The sequence below is a fragment of the Molothrus aeneus genome, chromosome 18 (genome assembly GCF_037042795.1).
Source record: "Molothrus aeneus isolate 106 chromosome 18, BPBGC_Maene_1.0, whole genome shotgun sequence".
NCBI classification, from domain to species: Eukaryota; Metazoa; Chordata; class Aves; order Passeriformes; family Icteridae; genus Molothrus; species Molothrus aeneus.
This window is the reverse complement of record NC_089663.1, coordinates 8,953,169-8,980,574: the sequence shown is the minus strand read 5'-3', so window position 1 is coordinate 8,980,574 and position 27,406 is coordinate 8,953,169. Positions and strand designations below refer to the sequence as shown.

The following is a 27,406-nucleotide window of genomic DNA, read 5'->3' as shown; positions in this document are numbered from 1 at the left end:
CCTGCGCGGCTCCTCAGCAGGGCATGGCTGCTCCGCGCCGCTCCGCCGTCCCGCTGCCCGCCGCTCCCCGCTGCTCCGCTCCGCGCCACTCGGCCGCCCCCGCTCACATCCTGCCGCGCCGCCGGCACCGGCCGCTCGCCCGCGCTCACCCCGCCGCTCGCCGCTCGCTGCTGCCCGAGAGCCGACGGGGCGGCGCGCCCCCGCTCACAGGCTCCGGCGCCCGGGAGCTGCGCGCCGCATCGCCGGCCGGCCGTGCGCTCCCGCGGCTCGCAGCGCTCCGGCGGCGGCGGGGCCGGGGCGCGGGGCCGGGCGGGCGCTGCGAGGGCTGCGCCGCGCTCCCCGCGCGCTGCCGCGCTCTCACCCAGCGCTGGCGGAGCAGCAACAAGTTTTGCATTTCAGCGATGAATTTCAGCCATCGGGGCTGCGCCAATGAGCGCCGCGGTCCGGGGCGGGGCTGCCGTTAAGGTGGCTCCGCCGCCGGCCCCGTGCCCCGCCCGCACCGCGCCCCGCACCGCCCCCCGTGCCCGGCGGCGCCGCTGCTCCCGCGGCGCACGGAGCGCGGGCGGACGGGGAGGTGCGCGGTACCGCGGGGTCCCGGAGCGGGGTCCTGAAACGGGGCGGGGGGCACTGGAGCTGGCACCAAGTGGCGGGTGTGGGGAGCCACTGCCCGCCGGGCCGAAAGCCGCCCGGCAGCCCCGAGGCCGGGGGAACAGGAGCGGCCCCGCCAGCCCGCCCCGAGCCGGGCACCGCTCGGAGCCTCGCGGGGAGCGGGCGCTGCGGCAGCGGGGGGAGTCACAACCCCGTTCCCCCGGAGGGACAAACACCCAGCAGGCCAGGGAGCCCACAGATCGCCGGCGGGACACGGTGCTTCAGGTGCTCGCGGATGCACATGTCGATAGTTTAAAGAAATAGTAATGAATATTGCTCCCACCGAAAAAAAATGAGATCTATAAATAAGCGGCTGAAGACTGTTTGTATATGGCAGGAGAGTTTTAACGGGATTTTTTTCTGCAGGATCAGGATGCTGCGCTGTGATTAAATATTGATTTTGTGTAATTAGTTTTCATGTGAACTATCCTCCTTGCTGATGGCCTGGAGATTTCAGAACTGGCGAAGAAATGGAATTGGACGTGGAAATTATTACTTAGCGAAGTGACAAGGGGGGGAAGAGGGGGGCGCGGGGCTCGAGCTGCGGGGCGGGCACCGGGGTGGAAAACGCAGCACGCGCGGCGCGACCGCGGCACAAAGGAACGAAAGGGATGTCTCGCTCCTCGCTACGGGAACGGCGGCAACGGAGGGAGGGAGGGACTGAGGGAGAGACGAAGTCGCCGGCCCCTGCGCCGCGTCCCTGCATGGGGTCACCGGTCCGGACCGGCCGAAGCCCCGCACCCCGGCTCCGCACCCGGCGCGGCTCCGGGTCAGAGGCGGCCCCGCGCCCGGGGCTCCCCCAGCGCCGCTGCCGTCGCGCCCCCTCTGCGCCTGCGTGCGCGCCGTCGGAGCGGCTCTTCCGAACGGGCACAGCGCCCCCTGGCGCCCGCCCGGGCCCCGCCGCACCCCCGCCGGGCGGAGAGCCCCGCTCCGGGCCCCGCGCTCCGTGTCCCCGCCGGGCGGAGAGCCCCGCTCCGGGCCCCGCCGGGCGGAGAGGTCCCGCTCCGTGCCCCCGCCGGGCAGAGAGGTCCCGCTCCGTGCCCCCGCCGGGCAGAGAGGTCCCGCTCCGTGCCCCGCTCCGTGTCCCCGCCGGGCGGAGAGCCCCGCTCCGTGTCCCCGCCGGGCGGAGAGCTCCGCTCAGTGCCCCCGCCGGGCGGAGAGCCCCCGCTCCGTGTCCCCGCCGGGCGGAGAGCTCCGCTCAGTGCCCCCGCCGGGCGGAGAGCCCCCGCTCTGTGTCCCCGCCGGGCGGAGAGGTCCCGCTCTGTGCCCCGGTTCGTGCCTGCGTCCCCCCTTCGCCCCGACGGCGGTCGTAGAGCCCCCGCTCCGGCCCAGGGTCCGTGCCCCCGATCCGCCCCGGCGGCGGGCAGTCGGGCCGGACGGGACGGGCCGGGACCCGCATGCGTTCCTGGCCGCGGAAGGGCAGGGTTGGGTGCGGGGGATGTCGGGCGGAGTCGCCGGGAGAGGATGCCCGGATTTGTCTTGGGGCACCGGCGCCGCCGCCTCTCCCTTCCCCGGCCCGTCCTGCCGCTTTTCTGGGGGCCCAGGGCCGGCAGCCCCGGGATGCCGCCGCTCCCTCCCGAGCCTCTCCCCGCCGTGGGCACGGAACGGCCTTAGCCCAGCGGCGACGTCGGCCCCGGGGCTGCACCCCGCACCTCGAGTCCGTGCGCTGCACCAGCGGCTCGGCCCCGCTCCCTCCAGAGCCACCCCAGCCTCGCTGGAAAAGTCAATTTTGCTGAAATCTCATCCCCAGCCAGGGCTTGGCCCTGCTTGCCCAGCACCGCTCCTTCTGTGGACCTTGGTGGGAGCCACATGGTGTCTATAGCTGGACAATGGCAAACATGGAAATAATCTCAGCCGAAGTATTCTGACAGTAAAAACTGAGCTGTTGGAATGGCAAGGTCGGGGGGTTCTGCGTGGGGTTCTGCTGTCCCGTGGTGTACTTGTGGGAAGGTGGCTCAGCCCATTTCTAACCTGAGATGAGCTCTGGGGCTGCCAGCCTGCAGCTCCCACAGCTCCCGGGGTCCAGCACGGAGCTGGGAGCACTGGTGGGAGCGTGGCCCTGGGCTGGGGCCAGCACTGACAGGTCACCCGTGTCACAAAGGGTCACAGTCCCCAGCCAAGGAGAAGGAAGCCTCTCTCAATCAGACCAAGCAGTGAAAAGTGCATTTTCTAAAACATATTTTTACTTTCATTCTTGGGGTTTTGGTCATCTTGGGGGAAGCAAGGAAAGGCATTATTTAAATAGTTGTAGCTGCTGGGGATTATTTTCTAAATTAACAATAGTAATTGTGCCTGCCAAATCCAAAGTTGAGGGGATTCATTTATTTCAACTCTCCAGACAATAGCACAATTTTGGGTTTCATATTGCAAGCTCTGAAAACCAAATAGTGGGACTGATGTTTAAAAAAAATAATTCAAACAACATCAATTCATCAGACTTAAATCCAGCTCTTTCCACTGTGGCAGTTTAACTTGCACTTAAAAAAGTTGCTGCTCAGCAAAAAAAAAAAAGAAAAAAATTCCTTTTTAACAAAATGAATGCATCATACATAAAACATCACGGACCATACAATTAGTAAGCAAATGTAAGAGTTCAGCTCAGTTCATAATTATTCAGCAAACCTATTCAGAATGATTTTTTCTCCCTCCAGCAATCTACTGTGTGGGCTCATTACCACTGAAAATCTAACGAAGAAACCACCACAGAAACTGCACAAAATAAGCCCATATGCTCAAGACACTTTAGCTCAGCCAGCCCTTAGCAAGAGCCTCTTAAACCCTGACACGGAGGGAACCAACCCAAGCTCAGTTTGCACTCCCAGCTCTCCAAAGGTGTCCTGTCTCCAGTGCAGCTCCAGATACTTCATTTGTAGCCACTCCCTTGTCCCCTGTGCTGCCACCAACGCCTGCTCCGTGTCACACACCCCATGATGGGCTCTGTCCCTGGAGCTGAGGCTCCCAACAGCCACCGCACTAAAGAACTGAGGGGTTTCTCCTGGCAGGCATTTCCCTTCCTAGCAGGGATATTCGGTGAAAGGAATTGTAATATTTTGAAGGACAGGTCTCCAAATCTGGCAGCTGACATTTTCAGGGAAGTTTTCAGCATTTCTGCCGGGAACAGTTTAGGGAAACTATTGTATGTCCTGTCTCTCAAACTACAGCGCAGGTGGTGGTGGGACGGATGCAGGAGGAAAATGTGTAAAATGATTACACGAGCTTGTGAGTGCAGGGAGTGCAGAGCCAGCTCCCGAGGGAGGGCATCACTCCACAGGGGATGTGTCTGTCTGTCTGTGTGCATCTGCTCAAGCTCCTGAGAACAGAAGGGTTTTGGGTATGGAAGGGCTCTGTTCTGGACAGGTCCCAAGGCCCAGCTGTGCCCAGAGCAGGCAGACCTTCCCTGCACATGGTGCCTCACAGGGATTTGCTGCCAGCACGGTCACACTGCTGAGCTGGGAGGCTCCAGCTAAAAAGAGACATGTAGGCACTCCCAGTGATCTGACCTCTGCCACTCCTTTTCCTTCCCTGCTTGAGTGCCTGGAGGTGACATGGTTTGTAATTGAGATTAAAGACAATTTCATCTGCGAAACCTGATTTGCATTCAGTTTCTGGGAAGTTCACCTTGCCGGTGTAAAAATTTCATGCTTAGTTTTACCAACAATGTGGTTTCTGAAAAGACTGAACCAAATCCCTTCAAGACACTTTACTGCTTCCCATTTTTAAAAATGCATAGCTGAATAAACAGAGTTAAGGGACTAAAACCACCTCAGTCATTTCCCATAGGGGTAGACAGCATTTTCAGAACTTAGCCCTTCACAGGGATTTTCCTGTTTGGTTCTTCTGCAAGGTTGGTTAAATTTGTTTTAGTTCCTTTACATGGCTGCAACCTTAAGCTGTTTATCTTTCCTGTTTGGGTTCCACAGGTGCTTCAGTGTGGATCATGATATTTTCACAATATCAGTAGAGTTTTTCATTGCTGCAAACACTTTTTTTTTTACCAATTTGATATATTGGGTGCCCTTTATCCCATTAGGTGAAAACTTTTGCAGCACACAGGGCACTTTGGTGTATATATTATGAACACCAAAAATATGTTTTGATTGAACATATAATTTGGATGACCGAAAAACAGGATAGTGCTAAAATCATACAACACTGAGAGTGTGCGTTAGTAAAAACATAGGAAACCCTAAAGCAATTTTTCCAGTCCATAGCACAAGTCTTGGGCTTTAATTTTCCTCTTCAAATTCCCATCCCTAAAGCACACATGTAGGATCAGGTATTGGGAATATATATATATATATATATATATATATCACAACAGAAATAGACAGAAGTAGTGAATTAGTTTGACTGCAGGAAAAGCAAAAGTTTTATGTTTCCTAAAATAGCTCAGTGAAACATAAATAACAAAATGGCACCTCTCTGTATGGATAACCATGTTTATCCATACAGAGTTTCATGGTGGGAGTTTGTGTGACCAACTTTGTTCTGCTGTTTTCCTAAACTTGAACCAGGTGGGAATTTATACAAGTGTGGTGGAGCAAGAACAATCTTTGAGCATCTGGAAAGTCTGGCTCACTGTGGGTGATGCCAGAAAACCACCAAAGTTAATTCATTTTTCATCATCTTATAAACTGAATTACTGTGAAAGGAGAGAGCCAGAGGGTGTTTTATAAAGTCCTGATGACTTAATTTCCCCTAAGTATTAGCTTCAGGAGAGCACTTGCCTTGGTGGTTCCTCTCCCCATCCTGCCATCCCCTGGGATGTCACACACCGCGGTCCCGTCCTGCCCGGACAGCGCAGGGCACAGCGAGGCCACTGGTGTGGGTTTGGAAGTCACTGGTTCTCAGGAGGTCACCCCCATCCCTGGGGCCCAGGCTGGCTTCTCCTGGAGAGCCTCCCCCAGGGCTGTGTCTCTGAGCATCCCCTGCATTCCTTGGTGCCCTGTGACCGCTGCCATCCTTCCCATTCCATCAGGGCTGGGGACATGCTGGCTCCAGGGCTCCCTGCCTTCGGCCCCTGACCTCCTGGAGAACACACTGCACATCCTGGGGTGACTGATGCTCGAGTCCACAGGGCCTAGAACTCAAACCAGCAGGCAAATAAAGCTGCTCCTGTGTTTGTTATTTATCGTGTTACTTCATAAGGTTTAACAGCACAACGTGCGTTCCTGAGCCACTGGTCAACCTTGGCTCACAGTCCTGACTTTTCCAATTTAAATCAAGTGCTCCTGCCCACACACTGCAGGGGGAGAGGCATCCCAAGGCAGCAAGAACCCGGTCCAGCAGCATGAATTCACCTGCCCTGCCTAAAGAATGATTTGCTTTCCAGCAGGAATTATCCAGCACTATTGGCTGCTCCTCACAGCTGGCCCGGCTGCCCCTGGCCCTCGCCGAAGCCTCGCCCAAACCTCCCATGTCCCCGCCAGAGGCACAAAGGGTTAACGATCTCCTGCTGCCCACAACCATCGCTCCTCCACCACCACGGCCCCTCAGCATCTGTACAAAGGGCCTGATTTAATCCGGGTTGCAGACGACTCACATTGTACTCGCAGCCTCGGAGTGATGTTGGGTGATCAGGTTTCCAACTAATATCCAAGGCACAGCCCGAGCACTGAGCGGGAACAAAGGCACCTTTGTTACTGGAGAAAAAAAAATCCCCTGAAGATATTAGCAGTGCAGTAGAGTTCAAACTGTTAAATGATTCAAATATTATTTAATGAATACATTTGAAATGAGGTCTCACAACCCAGAACACTTTTTAGATCATCATTTACAAAGAGCCGCCTCTTCGCTTACTTCTTTATGAAGTTGCTGCTTTCAGATTTCAATTATGGTCATTTTGCTCCCAGCCTTTTTTAGGGACTTCCCATGTTGGTGTAGCTCCGTTCTTTTTATGGTATAGTTTAGCCAGTGACTACTGGGTTTTTCAGAAGTCCTGATAATCACACTCCTTTAATTTACCTTGGACCGTGTGAGAAACAAGGGAGACAGAGCCTTTTGCAAAAGGAGCAACACCATTAGGTGTTGTTCTAGAGGGTGCTAAAGCCAAGCTTATAAAACAGAAATTTGGTAAATAAGCATATCAAGATTTTAGCTGGGATTGGAGAAGCTCTATAGTTCAGGTTCAACAAATACCTCAAATTTCTTGTGTGTCTTGGATATGCAGTTCTAAACCAGAAAGCCATGTAATTCTAGAGAGAAAAATTAAAGAATAAAGAATAAAGGTAGATGGGGTTCAGGAAAGAAACATGTCTCCAACCTGAGGAATAAAGTTTTTAAATTAAATTAGAGCTTCCTGTGCTTATAGCAATAAGAAATCCAAGGCTGCTCTGAAGCATGGACAGCAGATATTGTCCCTAAAGGGTAACAGCAGCACATCTGGGGCTGTGCTGGTGCCTGCTGAGAGGTTTTTAAAAAATACAGCATAAGTAGCAAAAGTGGGGAAAGAGCACCAGAACAAAATGACTACAAGTATCAGAACAAGCACCAGCATACCAGCAAAAAACAGCACAGGGCAGTGGCAGAAATACCTCCAGACTCTGTCTTCAGGTGCACTGCAAAGAAATCACCTCCCCTCACACCAGGCACCCTCCTGGCTCTGCTGCCAGGGGCTGGGACCTCAAACAGCCTCTGCCGAGGAGACAGGGACAGCAGCACAGGATTTCACGTAACTCTCATTAAAGTCCTCATGCAGGTGATGCCTCAGGTGGAAGTAATTGAAAATCTGCCTCCAAAACCTGGGCTTGACACATTATCATCATAATCTTTAAAACTACTGTGCATGCCAGAGCTCTCTTTGTGGTAGGGTTTGCACACTGAACTCTGCCCACAGCAGGCATCAAGGAGGAGAGGAGGCTCCCAGGAATAAAATGTCTGCAGCCATCACTCTGGATAATCTCTGCTTCCCTACAATTATATGCTGTTGATTAAAATTAATTTTTCATATAAATTCAAGCAAGTAGAAAGTCTTTCATTAAAAGTTACAAAACTTCAAAGAGAATCTTTTCCCAATGACTTTATCAAGACAGAATTCAACAGAGAAGACTCTTGAATTGTATGAACTGAATAAAAACCACAGCAACAGCCCTGTGCTTCAGATTTTGCCATAAAACCATGGCACTGCATTTCAAGGACACGATGGAGCCCCTAAACATGGCTGCATCAAATGAGGCTTGGAAATGCAGAGTAAGTTGTCTTACAGGACATTTTCAGATTGCTCAGAGTATTTAGAAAGACCTGAGGGTGGAAAATCCCAAAAGACCGAAAATCTCAGCAGAATTTTTTCCCCTGACATTTCTCAGTCTACATGTAAAAGACAGAAATCATTTTCCTTTCTCTTCAGTGATTAAAAATCCTCCAGAATAAAAAGCAAATTCCTTACAAGTCTCCTTTAGATCACACTTGTGTACAGCCAAGTGATGGATTTCAAAGGTTACTGCTGGAATATGGTTCCCAGCAGTCTATTGCAGTGAGTAACTATCACGTTTACATATCCATTACATCAAAACTACGTTACACTTCCACTGCTTCCTGTTGGCTCACCATCTGGAGGCTAAACAAGCTGGTAGTAAAGACAGAATTCAATTCTGCATTTACCAAAGGAGCTGTACAAGCCTTCATTTGCAGCAGATGATTGCACAAGCTGAGCAGGCAGAGCCCTGCCCCAGAGCCAGCCCGGGAATGGGACCCCAGGGAGGGACGTCCAGGAGCCCCTCAGCACCTCTGGTGCCCCGTGGGGGGCACTTCCCAGCTGCAGCCCCTCCTCATGCCCAGTCCCACCTGTGCCAGCCCAGCACCTCACAGTGAGCAGCCACAGCACAGAGTCCTCCCAGCTCAGCAGGGTCAAGGTTCCGGGCGCTGCTCAGCCTGAGATTCCAAACCAAACCCAGCCTTTGGGACCCCAAACACCAGCTCAGGAGCAAAATGTGAGTGCCTGAGATAAGAGACAGAGCTTTTTATGATCAAATTTATTTAATTAAATTTCATTGCCTGCTTTACTTGTCAGTTGCACCAGAGACTGCCAAAGGAAACAAAACATTGTACATTCACTACAAGATTCTCTCAAATTTTCACAACTAGTCCAAATCCGTGGAAGTCACAGGGCCCCTTTCCCTCTGCATTGCAACACATTAAAAATGGCAGGACACAAACTCCAGCACTGAGACCTGAGCTCTGGGGTTCCAGGGGTACTGAACGACCTCTGTGTGTGGTTCCAGGGGTACTTCAATGACCTCTGCATTTACCAGCCCAACCTCCTGGTGGTACAGGACAAATAAGCACTGAACTAACCCAGAAAGGAAACCAAGCACATTAAATACTGTGGGGCTGGAGGGTGGCTGGTGCAGCACGCAGGTGAGGCACCAGCACCAGGCAGGTGTGGCAGTGCCAGCGTGCCCAGCACCAGGACAAGGTGCACAGCACACCTGGCCCCTGCTGCCAGTGCAGGAATGTTTTGTCACTGATGGTAACAGAAATCAGAGCCCTCCTGGGAAGGCAGGCAAGGCTTGCCCTGCCAAGGCTGCTGGGAAGAAACCAGGCATTAATAGATCTTTATCTAACTAGTGCTTTTAAAAATACTTTTTCTTTGATCTAACAAGCATTAGGTTAATATCCCCCTGTTATGTGCTCTGAATGGTTCCTCAAACATGCTGAAGACCTTTTCCCTTTGGAGTTTCCTACAGGAGGCATCTGTTATCCCAGGGGCTCTCACACATCAGCCCCACACAGACAGCAGGGGAATGTGTCAGGGGCTACAGCTGAAACTGTCAGCATATCTCAAAGTCTACATCTCCCAAAGTGTATTTCCAACATGAAAACAGCTAAAATCACAATTATATTCCATTGCTGTGTGTGAAATCCAGAATGCTTGCATGGCTTCCAAAGAGAAGCTCTGGAAAACAGCCACTGCACTGGCAGGAGAATTCCTGGAGGGAAGGGCTGACCCTGTCCTCACTGCCCAGCCTAAGATACACTGGAAAATGCTCTACAGGTACTGTCAGTGTACTTGTCTAAAAAGCAGGTTCTGAAAAATTTCAAGTTGCAAATTACTTTATAAATCACAAACCATTTTTCCTTAGTCTTGCCAATTTTAATGAAGAAAACTGTTAGCATTTCAATGTACAAAAGTCCAATAAAACATGATTTTTTTCTTTTAAATCAGTGAGTGGGTAAAGTTTGGGTTAAACTTATTCAACAGTAAAAGTCTTCCAATTTCCACTAATAGAAATTTTTTTTCTGATTTGACTAGAGGATAATGACAATCCAGAAATAAATAGCTATAAATACATTCATTGTTCCTATTTCAAAAACTCATCACATAGGGAAGACATAAAACTGAAATTAACTTGTTTGAGTGTTCCTTTACAATGAGAGATGGGCAAGTTAGAGCAGAGTGACTTGGACAGGAGAGAAAACAAGTAGGGCAGAAATTGGTCCAGTATTGACATTCATGAACATACCAGTTAGCAAAATTCATCCTTTAAATGACACTACTCAGTTGATTTTTTTATTTGCTTGGGGTATACATAATGAAAGCAAGTTTTCCTTGGAATCTTTGCTAGGACAGGTATAGCACCCAGAGAGAGACACTGTAACCACCCCTTGTGTCTGCATGTGTGTGTGTAGTTATATACAGAGTCATGCACCCACACACACAGCCAGGATCCGGCACCGGCGTCCGTCCGGCGTCACTCGTCATTGGCAGCACTCGTTCCTCTCACTTGGCCTTGGTTACGCAGCTGTGGAGAGAGGAAGGGCAATTTCTGCATCAGCAGCTGCTTCACACACAGCTCCAAACACACAGGGAGATTATCTCCAGGGAAAAGCAGGACAGGGCCTCAGAGTCACACCAAAGCAATGCCGGCTCCTGAGGGAATCTCAGTGGGAGCTGTCCTTGGTCAGGACTGCCCCCAGGGCTGGGAGCAGCTCCCTTCACTGGGGAGCCCACACAGATCAGTGGCATGTGGAACCCTTGGGCTGGGATGTTACAACAGTCCCTGTGAGGAACAGCAGCACCAAAGGGCTGGGCACAAGCACCAAGAGCCTCTAACTCCTGGAGAAGCTGCTCCTGAAGTAACACCTCTGACACAGTTTGGTGTTCTGGGTGGAACTGGATTTCTAAGAACTGAAAGTGTTTGGAAGGTGATGCTCCACAGCTTCCCTGTGTGACATGGACCAAGTCCAGAGACCACTTTGCTCCTGTGTGTGCAGCAAAGTGATGCTGGCCTGTGTGACTGGAGCCCAGAAGGGGCGAGCATTGCCACGACAGCAGCACATCCCACACCTGGGGTGCCTGCACTGGGCAAGCATCAGGCACCAGGGCAGGTGCCCAACGCTGCAGGAACTCTGATCCCAGCCTTAGTGCCTGCATCAGTGCCCACCTGCTGTCCTGGGCACCGTGGGTCAGCCCCACCTGCTGACCACCACACCACTACTGAGCAGGAGGAAGGCAAGGCCCACATGGGTTATGTGGACATTAAGATGATTTCTGCTAGCAATTCCCATCCAAAAGAACATTAATCCCTCTTCTCCTTTTCCATCCAGCAGTTGACTTACACAGCTCGCTTTGCCTCAGAACCTACAGAGAACTCCTCTAGACGTCCGCAGCCAAAGTGCCTCGAACGGAACCCTTCTTACGCATCTGAAGTGAAATAAAAGGTGAGCTCCACACACAGAACCTGCCATGCTGTGGTTAGTATGAGACAAGGAATGACCTGCAGGGCCAGGATCTGCCTCTCCCTGGCCAGGGCCAGCTCCAGCTACAGCTCAGGGGGTTTGGCCAGGCTATGGTATTTCTTTTTGGCAAGGAGACCTGGGAACTGGAGAGCAGCTGTAACTAATGCTGCTTGAATTTTTATCAAGCCCACGATGCTCCAGTATGGAATCACTGCTCAGGGTACCCAGTGTGGCATCTCTACCCTCACACAGGCATGAGAGAGGTTGGTCACAGGGCTCTGGCTGGACCTGATGCTTTCCTACTCTGCACTGATGAGCTGATGCATGTTTCATGGAGCAGAGGTGCTTCTCATCTCCAGCAGCCAGAGACAGAATCCACCAAGTGAAACATAAACAGTGATAAAAAGATGGACTGGGATAGAGGAACTCTGGAAGAACACTGATGAGGATTCAGAGAGTAACAGAAAGTAACAAAAGCAGAGATCCTGACTATAAAAATCGACTGAAGATGAAGAACAGGAGCAACAAAAGAACTGGAATGTGCACAGAACCCAGAGAAAGATCAGCTCGGAGCAGAAGGAAGAAAGGGTGTTCATGAGGAGGGGAAGAGAAGCAGGACACTGTGGGGGAAAGAACATGCACTGCCAGCCCTGCTTTGTGCCAGGTTTGGCTCTCAGCATCACAGAACTGCCTAGGGCTGCCCTGGCCACTCCTGACCACTGCAGGGACGGATCTGTGTCACACTGAGCACCTCACCCCTGAGCACTCACTTCCCAGAGGTCCTGGCCATAGAACACTCTTCACTGGGGATGTAATGGCAGTTACTGGTGAGCACAATGGATGCAGTAGTTGAATATGAAACAAGATGACAAATTATTTTGGATAAAACTAGCATTGATATTATTTGGCAGTGACATTTTTGCCCTTAGGTTGTCTAATAATGCACTGCACCATAAACCCATGGAAATTACATCATTTATAGGTGTTTGTAGATACCCCTTGTGCAACAACTGGAAAAGCCCCAAGACAGTAGGTCTTCACTCCTCTCACATTTCACAGAAATCTGGGTTAGTGTAACATACATTTATCTTGTGAAAAAGAACAAACCAAAACAACCCAACTTTTTCAACAATACACAAATTCCAAATTCCTGACACTAACATCTTACACAACAATTTATTTGTAAAAAACAATTTGCCTTTGCAAAATGAGAAAATATTAAGTAAATATATCTGATGTTTAAGAATGAGGATAAATGTTACAGCCAGACACATGTGAGCTGGGTTTGGCTTAAGGTAAGAACTAAAAGAGCAGCAAATATTTTGGAAAAAATATTTAAAATGAGCTACTTACCAGTGAGAAATGTGAAACAAAACATCCACAGTCCACAGAGACACAAAGGAACAATTTCACCATGCACACAGGTATGTAAAATTCTGCTGCCTTTCTCCAGCACACCTCTGGTGTGCACTCCTCACTGCCACTACCCTTGCTCAGGGAAACTGGATAAAGTCTGTTTCAGTCCAAATTAAGAACTATGGATGTGCAAAAGGGAACCCTTCTGGCAAAAGTCAGTTTGGAGAGGACAGCTGTCATGCTTCCTCCTCCACAGACACCTGGGAACTGGTGGCTCTAGGAACAGGATCAAGCATAAATTAGAATTCAAGAAGAAATCCCCATGATTTGAGAAAACAATTGCCAAAAATACCCAAATGCCCATGAGAGAGCACAAGATCTGCTCATGAGAGTGAGTGAACACCAACCTTGTCCACAGCACATTCTGGGGCTGCTGACCCAAACCCTCCAGCTTATGGGCAAAGAGCATTTGGTGCTACAGCTCAGCACAGGACTGTGAAGAAACACTTTTCCAAATGCAGGAAACACCCCTACACAACACAGGCTGTTCCACACTGCTTGGAAAGCCCCTGGAGAGCACAAGTGGGGAGGGAGGAGCTGCAGCTGCTTTGGTACCAAGAGCAAAGACTCACCATGCACAGAGCACAGAATGTGCCCCAGGGCTCCTGCCCAGGTCTGGAGCCTTGGGCAGCCAGGTCAGAGGTGTCTGGCATGGCTCAAACCAGGCAAACAGCAAGTTTTAGCTGAAGACACATTGTGTCTTGGAAGAACCAAGACACTGGAACTGTCTGGGTAACCTGATTGGGTTTGAGGCATGAAGCAATTGTCAAAATGGGAAGGAAATACAACTGCAAATCCAAGAACGGCAAAAATGCCAGTGGGATTGAACATGGGAAAGGCTCATGCCAAAGGTTATGTTCTGTAAAGACTTTACAGAAGAAGGCTTTCTTCCCAGCCTGTGGTGGTGCTCCACCTCTGAATGGAGAGAGCAGGAACAGTGCCCTAAGGCTGAGCTTTCTCCCAGACATCCGCCCACATGGATTTGGTCCTCACAGCCACTAAAGCAGGAAAACTGACATGATCTCAGCTGACTTTACTGACTTTCTTTTTGGAAGTAAGACTTTGGTTTGGTGTGCTAATCAGAAGTGGAACAGCTGACAGGTGACACAAACTTGCTTGAAGAGAAAAAGTAATCAGATCTAACGATGAGCAGAAATGAAACAAAGCAAGACACGAGATAGAATGGGACAGTGACAGCTTTGAGTTCCAACCAACAAGTGGCAGAAGGGCCCTGAGTGGGACTTTTGCAGTGGGTGTGGTGCCATAAACACAGAGGTAGTCAGGGCAGACATCCTGCAGTTAATGACATCAGAGCTACTTACCTTAAATCAGCACAGAATGCAGGAGCCCATGGGGCTGCACCCAAGGGGCCACCATCAGCCATTGCCCAAACACACACACAAAGGCATGGACACCACACAAGTTGCCTATCAGTTTCTGCACAGATATATCTGCAGGTAGAAGCACACACAGCCTTAAAAAAAAGCTTTCTTACCGCTTCCAGCTCCTTCTGGGTTTCATCCTCCATCCTCCTGATGTCCTCCATAGTCAGCTCAATCCACTTGTCAATCCAACAGAACAGCTGGCGGTGGAAGTTGGTAAATATCCTTTTTTCTTGCTTTAAGAAGATAAACAGCCATTAGATCACAGCTAGGACTTGCTAAAGGCTGCTGAAGTGATAGCAGCTGCTCAGTTTGAAGAGTTAAAATCTTCAAGTGAGTGCTGCTTCACACTGCTACAGATTCAGCCACCTCACACCCCTGGATCCAATTTAAATTCACCTCATTTCTCAAATGCTTTAACATGGAAAGAATGAACAAATTTCACTATCAAAAAAGAGTTTCAACAAAGTTCAGCCATTCACATTACTTGAGAATTATGAAGAATGTTGTTAAAATCTGTTCCAGCTCCAAGGTGGCAGCAGCCAAACCAGATCAGCCACTTCCTGAAGACTTTGCTTTTTTTTTTCCCTAGAGAATTGTTCTGGTAATTCCAGTGAAACCCCACTTGCAGCAAACCAAGACACAAATGGTTTGACAGGCTGGGGAAAAGGACAGGAATTTCCTGGCTGTGAGGAATAGGAAACTACACCACTGTTCCTGCTCAAACCCCCACATCAACACAGCCCCAAAAGGCAGAAGTACTCACCTTTTGTATAAAATTTTCCACTTTGTTCTGCAGTCCCCACCACTTAAATTTGATGGTCACCAATTTGTAAGCACACATTTTGGGACACTCCTCATCAGTTGCTAACTCCTTCTGTTAGGGGATAATAGAAAAGAAGTTTTAATACTTTAAAAGTTTAATTATTAGAAATTATAATTAGTGCAGTAGAATGATAAACAGTATAATTTATAGTAAATTAATGAAATTTAACGATGTTGTTATGATAACAAAATGTGATTCTAAGCATTATTACAGAAAAACAACATTCTAATCAGTAACCTGGGGCTGTTCCTGACAGACTCCCTGTGATTCACTCCAGGGCACAGAATGGGATGCTCAATTCCTGTGGGGGTTCTCTGGTGTGCACACACAGCCCATTCCCTCCTAGGACAGATTCTGATGGCTGGCAGGGGGTACTGGCAAGTTCTGTGCTGCTTTTTGGGGTGTCACATGAGGGATGCGCTGGGCCACAGAAAATTTGTTCCTCAACTGGAGCTGAGCCAAGCTCTGAAGGAGCCATGAACTTTGTTCTTCTGCTGATAAAGAATTCCTAAGGCTGTAACAACAGTTCCTAGAATAGAAGGTATTCCTACCTTCCAGTTTGGCCCCAGAGGTCCTCTCTTTGTCTTAACTGACTGGAATAATGCAGGATCTTCATCAGCTTTGTAGTCCTGCAACATAAACCACTCTGAGAGTCAGAAAACACCACCAGATTCAATATCCCACTGTGTAAAGCTTCTGCTGGAGCAGGATGGGTGCAGCACAGCTGCCAGGCTGGCTCCATCACCCCTGCTCCCAACACAACACAAGAGCTCTCCAGGGCTGCCCTGTGCTGTGCACACTGTGAATCTGCACTGTCCCTCTGGCTCTGTGACCCCTGACAGGAGGAGAAGGCAATAATTCAGCAACCAGCATGCCAAAGCTATTCAGGCTGCAACACATGGCCTCTGCTGGGGAGGCAGAACAGGAGGGAATCCTGCTCAGGACTGCCTTTTAAAAATTTCACACAACCACTGGATAGAAGACATTGAAGTGAGTCAAGATATAGCAATGGATAAACAATTCTGCTCTCTGTAACTAATTGTTGGCAGAACTGCTGCTGGTTTGGGGCAGCAACATGCCAAACAGAAACACAAGAATTCCACCTCTTAGTGCCAGTTTTATAAATAAAGCAGGTACTGCATTGAGACAAGCCTGAATTTATTTTCACTGTGTGAACATCCTGCCAAAGCAGAGCTCACTGTAGTGGTGTGAGGCATGAGGCATTTAAACTGAGCTACATGTGCAGCCTTGATCTGCCTGGTTTATGGAGTGGAATGATTTGTCTGGCTTCCCCAGGGACACTCAAGTCCACATGATGCTGTTACCTGCCATCCCACCTCCCTCTGCACAGGGACTGCTAAAAAGCAACTGTGCTCTTGCATTTAGGACCCACATAAAAATAACCACAGCTGGAAACACTGGGGAAGAAAATGTTGTCTGTGAGTAAAATGTAGGAGTGAAAACAGAAATTCCAAGGAAATAGGTGGAGTTTTCTATGCTAAAGACAGAAGCTTTGAACCAAGACCTTTTGGAACTCAGTTAACCCAAATCCTATTAAGGACAGGAAAAACCCTTTCTAGACTAAAGCCTAGATGGACAGGAGAGCATTGTAGGAACTCATCTCTACACACAAATCCTACAAGCATGCAGGGAAGAAGACTGGACTAGAGCCAAAGTACAAATAAACAACAGTTCTTTGCAGAGTTTAAGGAAAATATCTGTGCAGCAAGAGCTTAACTCCTGACAACAACAAGTCCTTCTTAGGAAGAAAAACAGGCAGCTGCTGGAGCAAATATTACAGCTCAAACCCCTGAAGCCCTCTGGAAAGCTAGACAGGCAAACACCAGCCTGCAGTAGCATAACAGGACAGAGGAGCAAAACCATTTCAAAGAAATACACAAATACTATTTCCCAGGCAGTTTCTGCTCAAAATCTAGTATAATATGCATGAATGCAACCATCTATTAAAAAGAATGGTTTAGAGAGACTGTGAGCCACATACAATAAAGCAATATCACAACAAACCCTGGGCACTTCTTTACAATTCTCATTCTCAGTCTTTAGACCTGCTCAGAGTGGTAACAGAGCTCCTGAGAGCTCATGATTCACTATCAAATTGTATAAAAATTCAAACAGGACAGAAGGATTTTAAGAAAACTTTTAAAACCTAACATGAAAATTACACAAGTTTGATGCCTGATCTTCAAACCCATGAAAATGGAACTGAACATGGAGTGGCATCACACTAACTAGGCAGGTGGATACAAAATCTGGCTTCCAGCTCAGTACTGTATTAGTGTTTTAAGCAAGAGAACGCACATACTACTGGTGTTATGAAGCAAAAAACTCACATACAGATCCTGAGGAAGGTACCACCTACCAGAACTTTCCTCCAACATCATCCACACCTCTGTGAGTGCTCATTCACAGCACACCAGAAGACCAGAATCAGGTTTATCCAAGTATGCCATACTCCCAACTCAGTGCATGATTCCCATATCTCAGAACTGAAGCAGTCACCAGCACCACTGTACATGCCCTGACAGGCACTCATGTTTTAGGCAGATTTAGCTAAATGGCTTTTAATAAAAAATGCCTTGCAATCACTGCCATCTCCTGAAGAGTCCTGCAGCTGCAGCACAGCTATCAGGGGAACCATTGCCTGAGATCACCTTTGAAAGAATGCCAAGGTTCAAATGGGAAATGGAACCAGCCTGGCTATCAGGGACACACATCGTGGTGCCAGGCCCAGGAGGTAAAGGTCACTAGGAACAGGCTGGGAGAGATGAATATTTATAAACAGGATCAAAAGAGAGCTACAAAACTAAAAGCACATCATATTTGTACACAGATAGGCTGTCCCATGGGATGTGTCATTGCATGATGATTCCAAGGTTCAGCATTAACAACGTGGAGCTGTTTAGCTGCCCATTGTGATAAACTAAGTCTGAAATGGGAGAGATCCACCTATCAAGCTCTGCAACCTGAGAATCTTTTAAAACTTCCTTACAGACTACAAAAGAGCAATTCCTATATTCTAATATATTTCCTCAAAGTAGAGAAAAATGGACAGCACACAGAAATGCCAACTCCAAAATCCAAATCCATGTGTAATCTGACTGATTCATACAAAACTGTAATTTTAGAACCTTCTTTCAAGTAATAAAGATCCACTATGAACAAGACATTCAATGTCTTCATTGTACAAAAATAGCTATAAACCTGATTTCAATTGTTTTCACTACACTCTACTTTTCTACAAATTATTTCCAAAACCACAGCCTCCCCTGATGTTCATCAAGTGCTCATTTTTGTTTACACTTTAAAAAGTCTTTCTCTCCTGGCAAGTCACTTTTATATACAAACAACATAAAGTGGCACAGACTGCATGCTGGAGATGATTAAGAGAAGGCAGGGTTAAATGTGTATCTAAAGAAAGTCACAACTGTCACCCAAATTATTTCTATACATACTTAAATGAGCACGAGTCAGCATGTCAGTCTTGGCAATTTTGTTATGATATAGCTGAACTTCCAAGAAAAAAAAAATTCAAGTTCCATTACCTAAATTTGATAAAGATATCAGCACAAATAGAAAGTGTCTCTCCTGAAGTCCTAAGAAGTAAAGAGAGAGAAGACAAAGGCCAGAAACTTCAGACTTTTATAACAGAAGAGACTTCAAGTGTGAGTCCCAGAGGATTCCTGGTGTCTCATCCCAGAAGGGGAAAACAAGTAACCAGCAAGGATGTCAGTCTGCAGGTAACTCAGAGTTACCAGGGTCTGTTAAGAGCTTAATCACAAAGCCAGGCTTTGGCTAATGAAGTCAGGACTTAGCAAAACCGAGTTTCTGGGAGATGAAATGGAAATAAAAAATTCAATCACATGGTGAAAATGAATCCCAAGTATTCCTACACAAAAATGGACTACACTGTGAGCTTGAATCTACAAATATCCTCTAAAATATTTGCTAAACGTGGAAATGGTGTTAGAAGTTTATAAAAATGAAACAGAAATGTAGAAATTTAACAATGTAGACATGTACATCAGAAGATACTTAAGACTCTGGATGAGACCACTCTGCATTCAGTTTTGATACTCTGTAGGTCAAATACACAAAATAAAAAAGGATTTTGTACTGAAAACAGTTCCAAGGACTTCCTGCAAAGGAGTCCTCTTCCCAGCACGTAGGATATCCAAGTATCTACTTTCAGAAAATAACAGTTAAACAGTATAAAGAGCCTCTCCCTGTACAAAAACAAGACAATCACATTTATTGTGCAAACACAGTCTCATATTAGTGCCTACCATTTCCCTACTGTCCAAAAAATATTACACATCCAACAGTCCAGCTGTTACAATTTAACAAACCAGGCAACAGCCCCAGAAGATCCAGATGTGCAGAAAGAATCAGCAGTAAAACCAAAGAAGGAAGGCAGGCACATAAATGAATGGTTCTGTCAAAGACACTTCTCATGTCTCTATTGGGTGAAATCCACTCCATTTAAACTTATTCACCAAAAACACAAAGCACAAAAGGAATCAGCTGCATGCTACATCCCAATCCCAACAGTAGAACATTCACTTACTCCTGGTTCTACTTGAGTTCTATCTGCAATGTCAATATGGACAACCTCAACACTCTTCCATGTGTTTGGATCTAAATTGTGAACCTGCAAAAAAAAAAAAAAAAAAGGAATCATTCCCATGCTGGGAATCACACAGCAATCACTTTGTGCAGTACATGGGTGTGCCAGGGAGTTATTCAGGATGCTGTAAAGGCAGCATTCTCCAAACCTACCCCTTCTTCCTCTGCCTTTCTCAAAGGGAATGATCTCCACAATTACAGTTTAATTCACTCACTAATCAACTTTAAACCAGCACAAAGCCTTCACTTCTTGTGCATTCAGGAAACCTGGATTTAAGATTAAGCTCTATTCATCTGTCACATTTGTTAGCACTAATGAAATCAAGCTCTAATTACAACCATTACCCATTCCATAATCTGCATGAACTTTTGGAGCTAGAAAGAAGGTGTAAAAATTCCAAGTGCAAATATGCAGATTTCAATAACCTTGGTTACTGATCTCACAGGTTCCCAGAATCATAGGACTGCCTTGAAGGTGGAGCAGGTGCAGTCTGAGGGTGTGTGAAGGTCAGAGGATGGAATCAGCTCCACACCTGTGGTCTGTCCAGCACACCTAAACTCAGTTACAGCCAGGGGAGCTGTCCAAGAACAATCCCCCTCCTGTGTAGCACATCCAGAGTTACAGCTCACCCAAGCACTGGAAACAGTCTGACAACTACTCCTCTCTGCATGGTTTATAAATGTTTGCCACTACAGATCAAAAATTTCCTGAAGAGACACAGGAACCAAACTGATTGTCTGAGGAGAAAACAAGAACATCACCAGCTGGGACAATTCACAGAGGCAGCTTCAATATTTAACTGCAGCATTCACAGATCAACTCCAGTGCTCTTGTGAAACCTGTTTTCAAATAAATCTATCAGCCTAACTCTCAGTAGCACGTCCACAGTAAAAGAACATGAAATCACCAAAAGGACCTGCTGAAAAGCTATAAAGCTATTTAAGTATTTGCATGAAAATCAAGCATCTGTATTGACTTCTAAACATAAAAACCAAATCCGTTCTCCTGATCTCCTAAGATGAGACAGCTTGACCACCCTGCAAGGACTGAAAAATGCTCTTCTTGCTTTACTCACTGGTCAGGCATTGACTTTATGCAGTAATTACTCACCATCAGCAGGTATAAAATACTTTATCTGTACTAATTGTACAATTGCATTAAGCCTTGGTATCCAAACCCCAACTCACGTTCTCTGTTGTTCCCAAATCTGGTTTATGCCAGGTCTCAATTTTTATGAAGAAGTCATCTTTCATGTATTCATTCTGTAAGAATTAAAAGCAAAAGGCACAAGTCTGATTACACCTCTCTGCTCCAAGTTCAGATAAATGGTATCTACAGACATGCCACTACTAATCCCTGACTAGCAACACAATATATTGAAATTACCAGAGAAACAGCCCCTTACCTACACACAGAAATAAGTATATGATAATCTTAAACTAGAGCAGTGAGTACTAAATTAAAACCAGTCATGTTTATGAAATCCAGCTCTACCTGTGCACACCAGTAGAAATAACCCTGCCATTTGCTGTCCTCAACCCTGAAGTTCTTTACCTCAATGTTCAAGTAATTTTCAAATTATCAATCCTGCAGTTAGATGTTACTGTACAGCACAATGACAATCATAAAGCTGGATCATAATGGTCCAGATGCCACCAAGTTGTGCATCTAAAGAAAATGACAGAGCCCTGCTGATTCCAAAAGTCAGAGGGCACACACCTGTGTGCACAGGTACCAGGATGAGTCAAGCTCAACAGCTCAAACTCACTTGTGTCACATCCACATGGTAACAATCTAAACCATGTTTGCAAGGGAGCAGATAAAGCAGTTTAACATTTAACTAAAAGTTGTCATTAAACAGGTCACCAAAACATGTAAAAAAATCTTAATGATGTGTCTCCCATGCATCTTAAAAAAACAAACCCAAATCCTGAGCTGTGCTGATCCACTTAGGCTCCCACTTACCCCATTTTAACTGGGGCAGGAATTCATTTTACAGCAATGGCATTTCAGACAGGCAGGGACTGATTCCTCCTCCCTGCTCTTCCTGCATTCAGGAGTGTAGAAGCCTCTGATAAGTCACCTTTCCCCCTCCCACTTTTCTTAGCATTATGTCTTACCAGGACAGACATTATGTATCATAATTAAAGGCATAAAAGAAGACATAAAAAATGAAATAATTTCTCTGACAAATTACAGTTCTAATTATAGCCACGTGCAGACAAATAAAGTAAAGGGAGTTACTTTGTTATATTCTACACCAGGAGTCCTAGCAAGGCACATCTGACAGGCTGGAGCCAGACAACTGTAATGGGTAGTAACAGATAAAATATATCCCAAAAAACCCCAATATATGATTGGTAGGATTTCAAATACTCACTGTCACAACTGGAGTTGTAGGAAAACACGTGCAATGCAAAGGAAAAGAAAACACAGATCGTTATTAGATACAATTGTTTCTGAAGAGTTTCACATATAAAAACACCAAGAGAAGAACACACAGGGGGAGACTCACTTGTTCTACAGTAGGGATATGCATTCCAGGCCTTCTCATGGAACACCAGGGAGCCTTCTGGAGCAATCATCCTTACAAACCCAGGGACTTTACTGGGAAAACAAACATGGACAATGTGTTTAAAATCCTGCCAGCTGAAATTCCTCACTGCTTCCTCCCACTCCAACAAGAAAGGCACATTCTACCCAAGCATTTGAGGGGTTATGATGCACGTTGTCACCTGCAGTGAAATACACAGGACCTTCAGAAACCTTCCTGATCATGACATGGTTGAGAAAAAATGGGAAAGGTAAGGATAAGGTAACTGAGAGTGAGCTGTGTGACCATGAGGAATGCTGTGCTATCCTTCCTCTTGCAGAGCAGCAAAGACACCTGCTGAGGAAGAGCACAGCACAGAGCCCTCACCTCCAGCTCCCTGGCAAGCAGCTCCTGACCTACAGCAGGAACTCTATGCCCCACTCATCTCTGACTCCTGTCCAGAGCAAGCAACAATTCCTTCAGCTGTCCCAAACAACTATCCCACATATTTAAAATCCACAGTATTTCACATTTCCCCACTCACCAGAGCACTCATGCACAATTCAGCAAATTAAACCTCACCCTTCAACATTTCTTGCTCGATATCAAGGGACTACAACATACATCAAGGCTTTTCTCACCTCTTTAAATGATAGATTTTGTGAGTATATTGTCCCTTCTCGCCATCCTGTTCATAAGGCTCGTTTTTTAAGACCTGAATTCCTTCCCCACCTCCTGTTTCGTTTTTGCTAGCTTCTGCCACAGAATAAAGTTGCCCAACTTGATACTGCAAAAGGAAGAGAGGTCAAATGTTAGCACCAAAGTTGGCCAAAACCTTTTAACACGTTAAAAACAATTAGCTGTTTCCTCTGACAATTCAGTAGTGCAAAAAAGACTATTAGCAAAGTAAAATAGACCATAGAAAAGATATTTAGTGAACTCAGACAACTTTTTGGCAACACATATCTGCAGCTCACAAACACCAGGTCTACACCCCAGCTGTTCCACAGCCACCCAACACTTTGGTGCACACCAGAGCTTCATTTTTCCTATGCCAAGACCTAAGTGTATTTGTTGTCCTTCACTGCACCAAGAAATATCAATTTTGAGTTTACAGATTTTGGAGTGACTGATTTCCAGCTCTGAGCCTTCCCAGTTCACACTTTCAACCAACTAAATGCTGCCCTTACAGGACCCAGGACATGCACACTACAGAACAAATGTGATATTTCTCTCAAAACCACATTCAACACCCTGTCATGACAGAGATCCTATAATGACTCTCATTTAACTGCACTTCAGTGCCACTGAATTGCTGGCTTCAGGTCTGGGAAGACAATTCCTTCACCTGTGGCTTCAGGAAAAGGCTTGGAGTCCCTCAGTGCTGGACCAGCAGCAAAGTGCTGCCACAGGGCACAGCTGTACTGCTGGCAGAGGAAGGCTCAGAACACCTCAAGGCTCAGTGCTGCATTTGCTTCCTTGGAAATTCCTTGCTCAGAACAGGGATCACACCTGTGTCACTCATCTCTGTCAGTGCAGCCACAGCACAGGGAATGTTTGGACTCAGGCTGGCCACAGTTCTGACACAAAACCCCCTCCCAGCCCTGAATAAAGCAGGGAGGATGAGCAGGACATACCTCTTGCACGGAGCAAGGTAAAACCACTCGGCTGAAAGAGGAAAAGAGAAAACTCAGTAAAATGAGTGATTAGATTACATCTGCAGATAACAGATATAACACAGATGCTAAAGAAAGAAGTGTCAAAAGAAGCCAATTCAAAATTTCTCTTCAGAAATCTCTGTGATAGGAAGGCTTTGGATATAACCCAACAAACCCAAATAAAGTGCAATGCCAGACACAAAAAGAAACACAAGGGATGGAACATGTTAGTACTCGCACAAAAGAGCCAGGAAATCTGAGATCTACTTCCAGCTCTGCCACAATAACTTCGTGTTATGCCAAATTTGTTTACAAACTTTTCAACCTACACATTACCTGTACTACCACTGACAGTCACTGCACTTTGAAACAATTAGCAAAGGGTGGGACAGAGGAACAAACCAGCCTGAGCGGTGCTGGCAGGAGCCCCCTGGGCACGGATCTACCCATTGCCAAGGAGCTCCCGGCGCCACCGAGCAGGGAGCCGGGAGCAGGGCAGGGCTGCGGCCCCGCTCGGGGCTGTCCCCGCTGCCATCGGCGCCGCTCTCTGAGGAGAACGGGGACGGAGCCCCCGCGGCTGCCCCGGCCCGGCCCGGCCCGGCGCGGAGCTCGCGGAGCAGCCGGTGCGCGGCCGCGGCTCTCGCTGCGGGCAGGGCCCGCCCGGCCCCGCTCGAACCGTGCCCAGCGCCCTTTCCCGTCACGGCGGCCCCGCCGCACGGAGCGGCCCCGCGCCCCGGAGGGAGCGGCGACCCCGGGGCCACACGGCAGTAGCGGCGCGGGCGGGCCCCGGCGGCGGCGGGCGCGGCCGGGAAAGCCCCGGCGGGTCTCGGCCCGAGCAGGGCGGCGGCGGGCGCTGCGGCGGTAGCGGCGGCCCCGGTGCCCGCTCCGCTCCGCTCCGCTCCCCCCGGCCCGGCCCCGGCGCGGCCCCGCCGCCCCCACTCACAACTCCTTGATCAGCACCATCTTCCCGCCGCTCCGCGCACGCGCCGCTCCCCGGCCAGGCCCCGCCCCCGCCCGCGCGCCCAATCGCGCTCGGGCCTCGCCCGGAGGCGCGCACGCGCCGGGCGCCGCCAATCCGAGGGCGCGCAGCCCCCGCGAGCTCACACCTCACCCGTCGGCAGCCAATCAGAACGAGCCGGGCCGGCTCCGGTGCGCCTCCGCCCTCCCGTCGTTGCTGACGGGGTGACGTCATCGCCGGGCGCCGGTGAGGGGCCCGGCGGGGAGCGGGGATAGAGAGCGGGGCTGGGAACGGGGATGGGGCTGGTCTAGGGTGCGGTGCCGGCCTAGGGTGCGGTGCCGGCGGTTCCCGGTACCGAGCGCGACCCTGCAGGGTAGCGGGACGGACCCTCCGCACTGCCGGGCGGGCCGGTGCCGGACACCCCGGTTGGCCGCTCCGGGCCCTCACGCCGCCGTTGCCGGATGGGGTCACCCGCGGTGTGCGGGACGTCAGGAGCTGCAGTGTTGGTGAATTTTGGGAGCCCGGTTCCGCTGTCACACCGGCTCCACTGCCCTCGCGACACCGCCCTTGGCGCTGTGCCGCTGCCCGCCCGCTCCTCTGCCACGCTAAAATTCCCTTTTACACTTTTACAATCTGCTTCAAGCAAAATCCTTCGCTCGCGGATCGCGGTTAACCCTGGGCTGCCCCGGTGTTGCCACACAACTGAAACGACAGAAAATCCGTACAGCCTCGGTTTCCGCGGCCAATGCCGCCCTCTTGTGAAACCATTTCTTTTCGCCTCCATCGCAGTCTCGACAAGGACAGGGATTAATAACGACCTGACAACCGTACAAGGTTCAGCCGGGCTGGGGCTTCCACCTTCAGCTGGCGCTAAAAAATACAAACTGAAAGGAGTCTGCAGGTCTGAAAGCTCAGAAACATTGAAAGAAGGCTGAAATCAGCCCCAAGTGGAGGAGCCCTTCAGGCGGTGAGGAAACTGGAGGAGAGAATTGCCGTGGTAGCTCAGGGGTGTGATACCGGGCAGTGTGACAGGGACAAGTTCTAGCGAGGCTCCTGCTTGGGGGGTGTGAATACCACAAAACAATCCTCAGCAGAATCCAATTACCAAATTCCTTCTGGTAAATAATCTTTCCACACGTTCACAAACACAGGAGCAGTAAATGAGATAAGAAATGTTTTGATCATTCTTTTCTCTGCTTCTCTCACAGCTTCCCTCTGTTCAGAGGGCATGTGAATACCACAGGGGGGAAGAGAGATGGGACCACCTAAGGCCTGTTCTTTGTGTTGAATTTGGCTTTCTCCTGGTTTACATAATGATGGAAGTTATCCTGTGGCAAAATGTTCCATAAGAACAAAGCAGCCCGGAAATATACTTCCACTTGGAGGTTCTCAAAGTTGTAATTCAGGGATAACTACAGAATTTGCTTAAAATAATGTGTTCTAAATATATTGATTTGCTTTCTCGTTCCTGAGCATTACCTTTCATTTTTATCCCCAGATGTTTTACACAGCCATGCAGGCTTTTGCTTTCCCTCTGTTTGAAATGCACACACAAACATAAAACCAGGGAAGCTGGAAAGAAAAAAACCACCACAAGCTGCACACTTGTGTTCCAGTGGTGCATCCTTTTCCCCAGGGGTGACCCATGGTCCTCTCTGCAGCCCCCAGCTCCCCTTTCCCTGGAGAAATTCCACATTTCCTCTTGCCAGGAGCCAGAACCAATGAGGTATTCTCCAAAGGACAGAAATACAGATAAAATTCAGCGTTGCCAAACACTCCTCCCCCACATGAAAGGCTGTATGGACATGTATTTCCATGGAAGTCCTTGAGTGATGACTCAGGCCTGCCCTGGCTCTGGCCATGAGGAGCAGCAGTGATCAGGGCTGTAAATCTCAGTTTCCCCAAGCATTCAGGATTTTCCTTTATTTGGTTTTTCAGAACGCTGGCAGTGTGCAGACCCTGCTGCTGCTCCTTCCCCATATGGACAACATTTGTGTGGTGTTTGCTCAGTGCCCAAAGCCTCTGTTTACAGCTGCATCCTGCCACACACCAGGGTCACAAGCAGCCACATCCTGCTGAGCCCAGGCCTGGCACACATAAACCACTTGAGCCCACTCCAGCTCAGCCCCTCTGGAGGAGGGAACGCTGCCCCAGGAGCTGCTGCTCATGGCAGGGCTCCAGCCCAGGCTCAGAACCAGCACTGCCAGTGACCCCTGGCTGCTCTGAGTGTGCAGCCTGCATCCCCAGAGTAGCTCTGTGGGTTCAGTTTCGTGGGTCTCCAACACTTCCCTGCAGTACAAGGGCACCTTTCACGTGGGGGCACAAGGATTTAACTCATCAAGTTCCAGCTGGCATCAGTATGGGGAGAATCTCTTACTCCTTTAGCACTCTCACGACCCTCAGAGCTCCTCCCAGCCCTGCCAGTCCTCTTCTACAAGAGATAAAAGTGAATACTGGTGCTCCCACCACCTGTCAGGAGGAGGAAAAGCAATTTCCAGTGAGCACTGGTGACAGGAACACTGCATTGCACAAAACGGGAAGTTCCAGAAGGAGCTGAGGAGAGCTGCCCACAGGACACTGTGGACACCAGGGGAGCTGGGTGTGGGGTGAGCAGAGAACCAACAATCACCCTTCCCAAATCCTTCCAGATCAAGACACTGAGG

General features: G+C 48.8%; 1 protein-coding gene across 1 annotated transcript; it reads right to left on the bottom strand.

The window, feature by feature from the left end:
- Positions 1-8,603: 8,603 nt before the first annotated feature.
- PITPNB (phosphatidylinositol transfer protein beta) lies at positions 8,604-24,796 on the bottom strand. The gene is made up of 11 exons (XM_066562171.1): positions 24,729-24,796; positions 23,765-23,795; positions 22,769-22,914; positions 22,110-22,201; positions 21,975-21,982; positions 20,782-20,856; positions 19,535-19,618; positions 15,501-15,578; positions 14,890-15,000; positions 14,237-14,359; positions 8,604-10,388 (listed from the first exon to the last, which is right to left on the bottom strand). The coding sequence occupies exons 1-11, from the start codon at positions 24,746-24,748 to the stop codon at positions 10,338-10,340; spliced, it is 819 nt and encodes a 272-aa protein (XP_066418268.1). The 5' UTR covers positions 24,749-24,796; the 3' UTR covers positions 8,604-10,337.
- Positions 24,797-27,406: the final 2,610 nt, after the last annotated feature.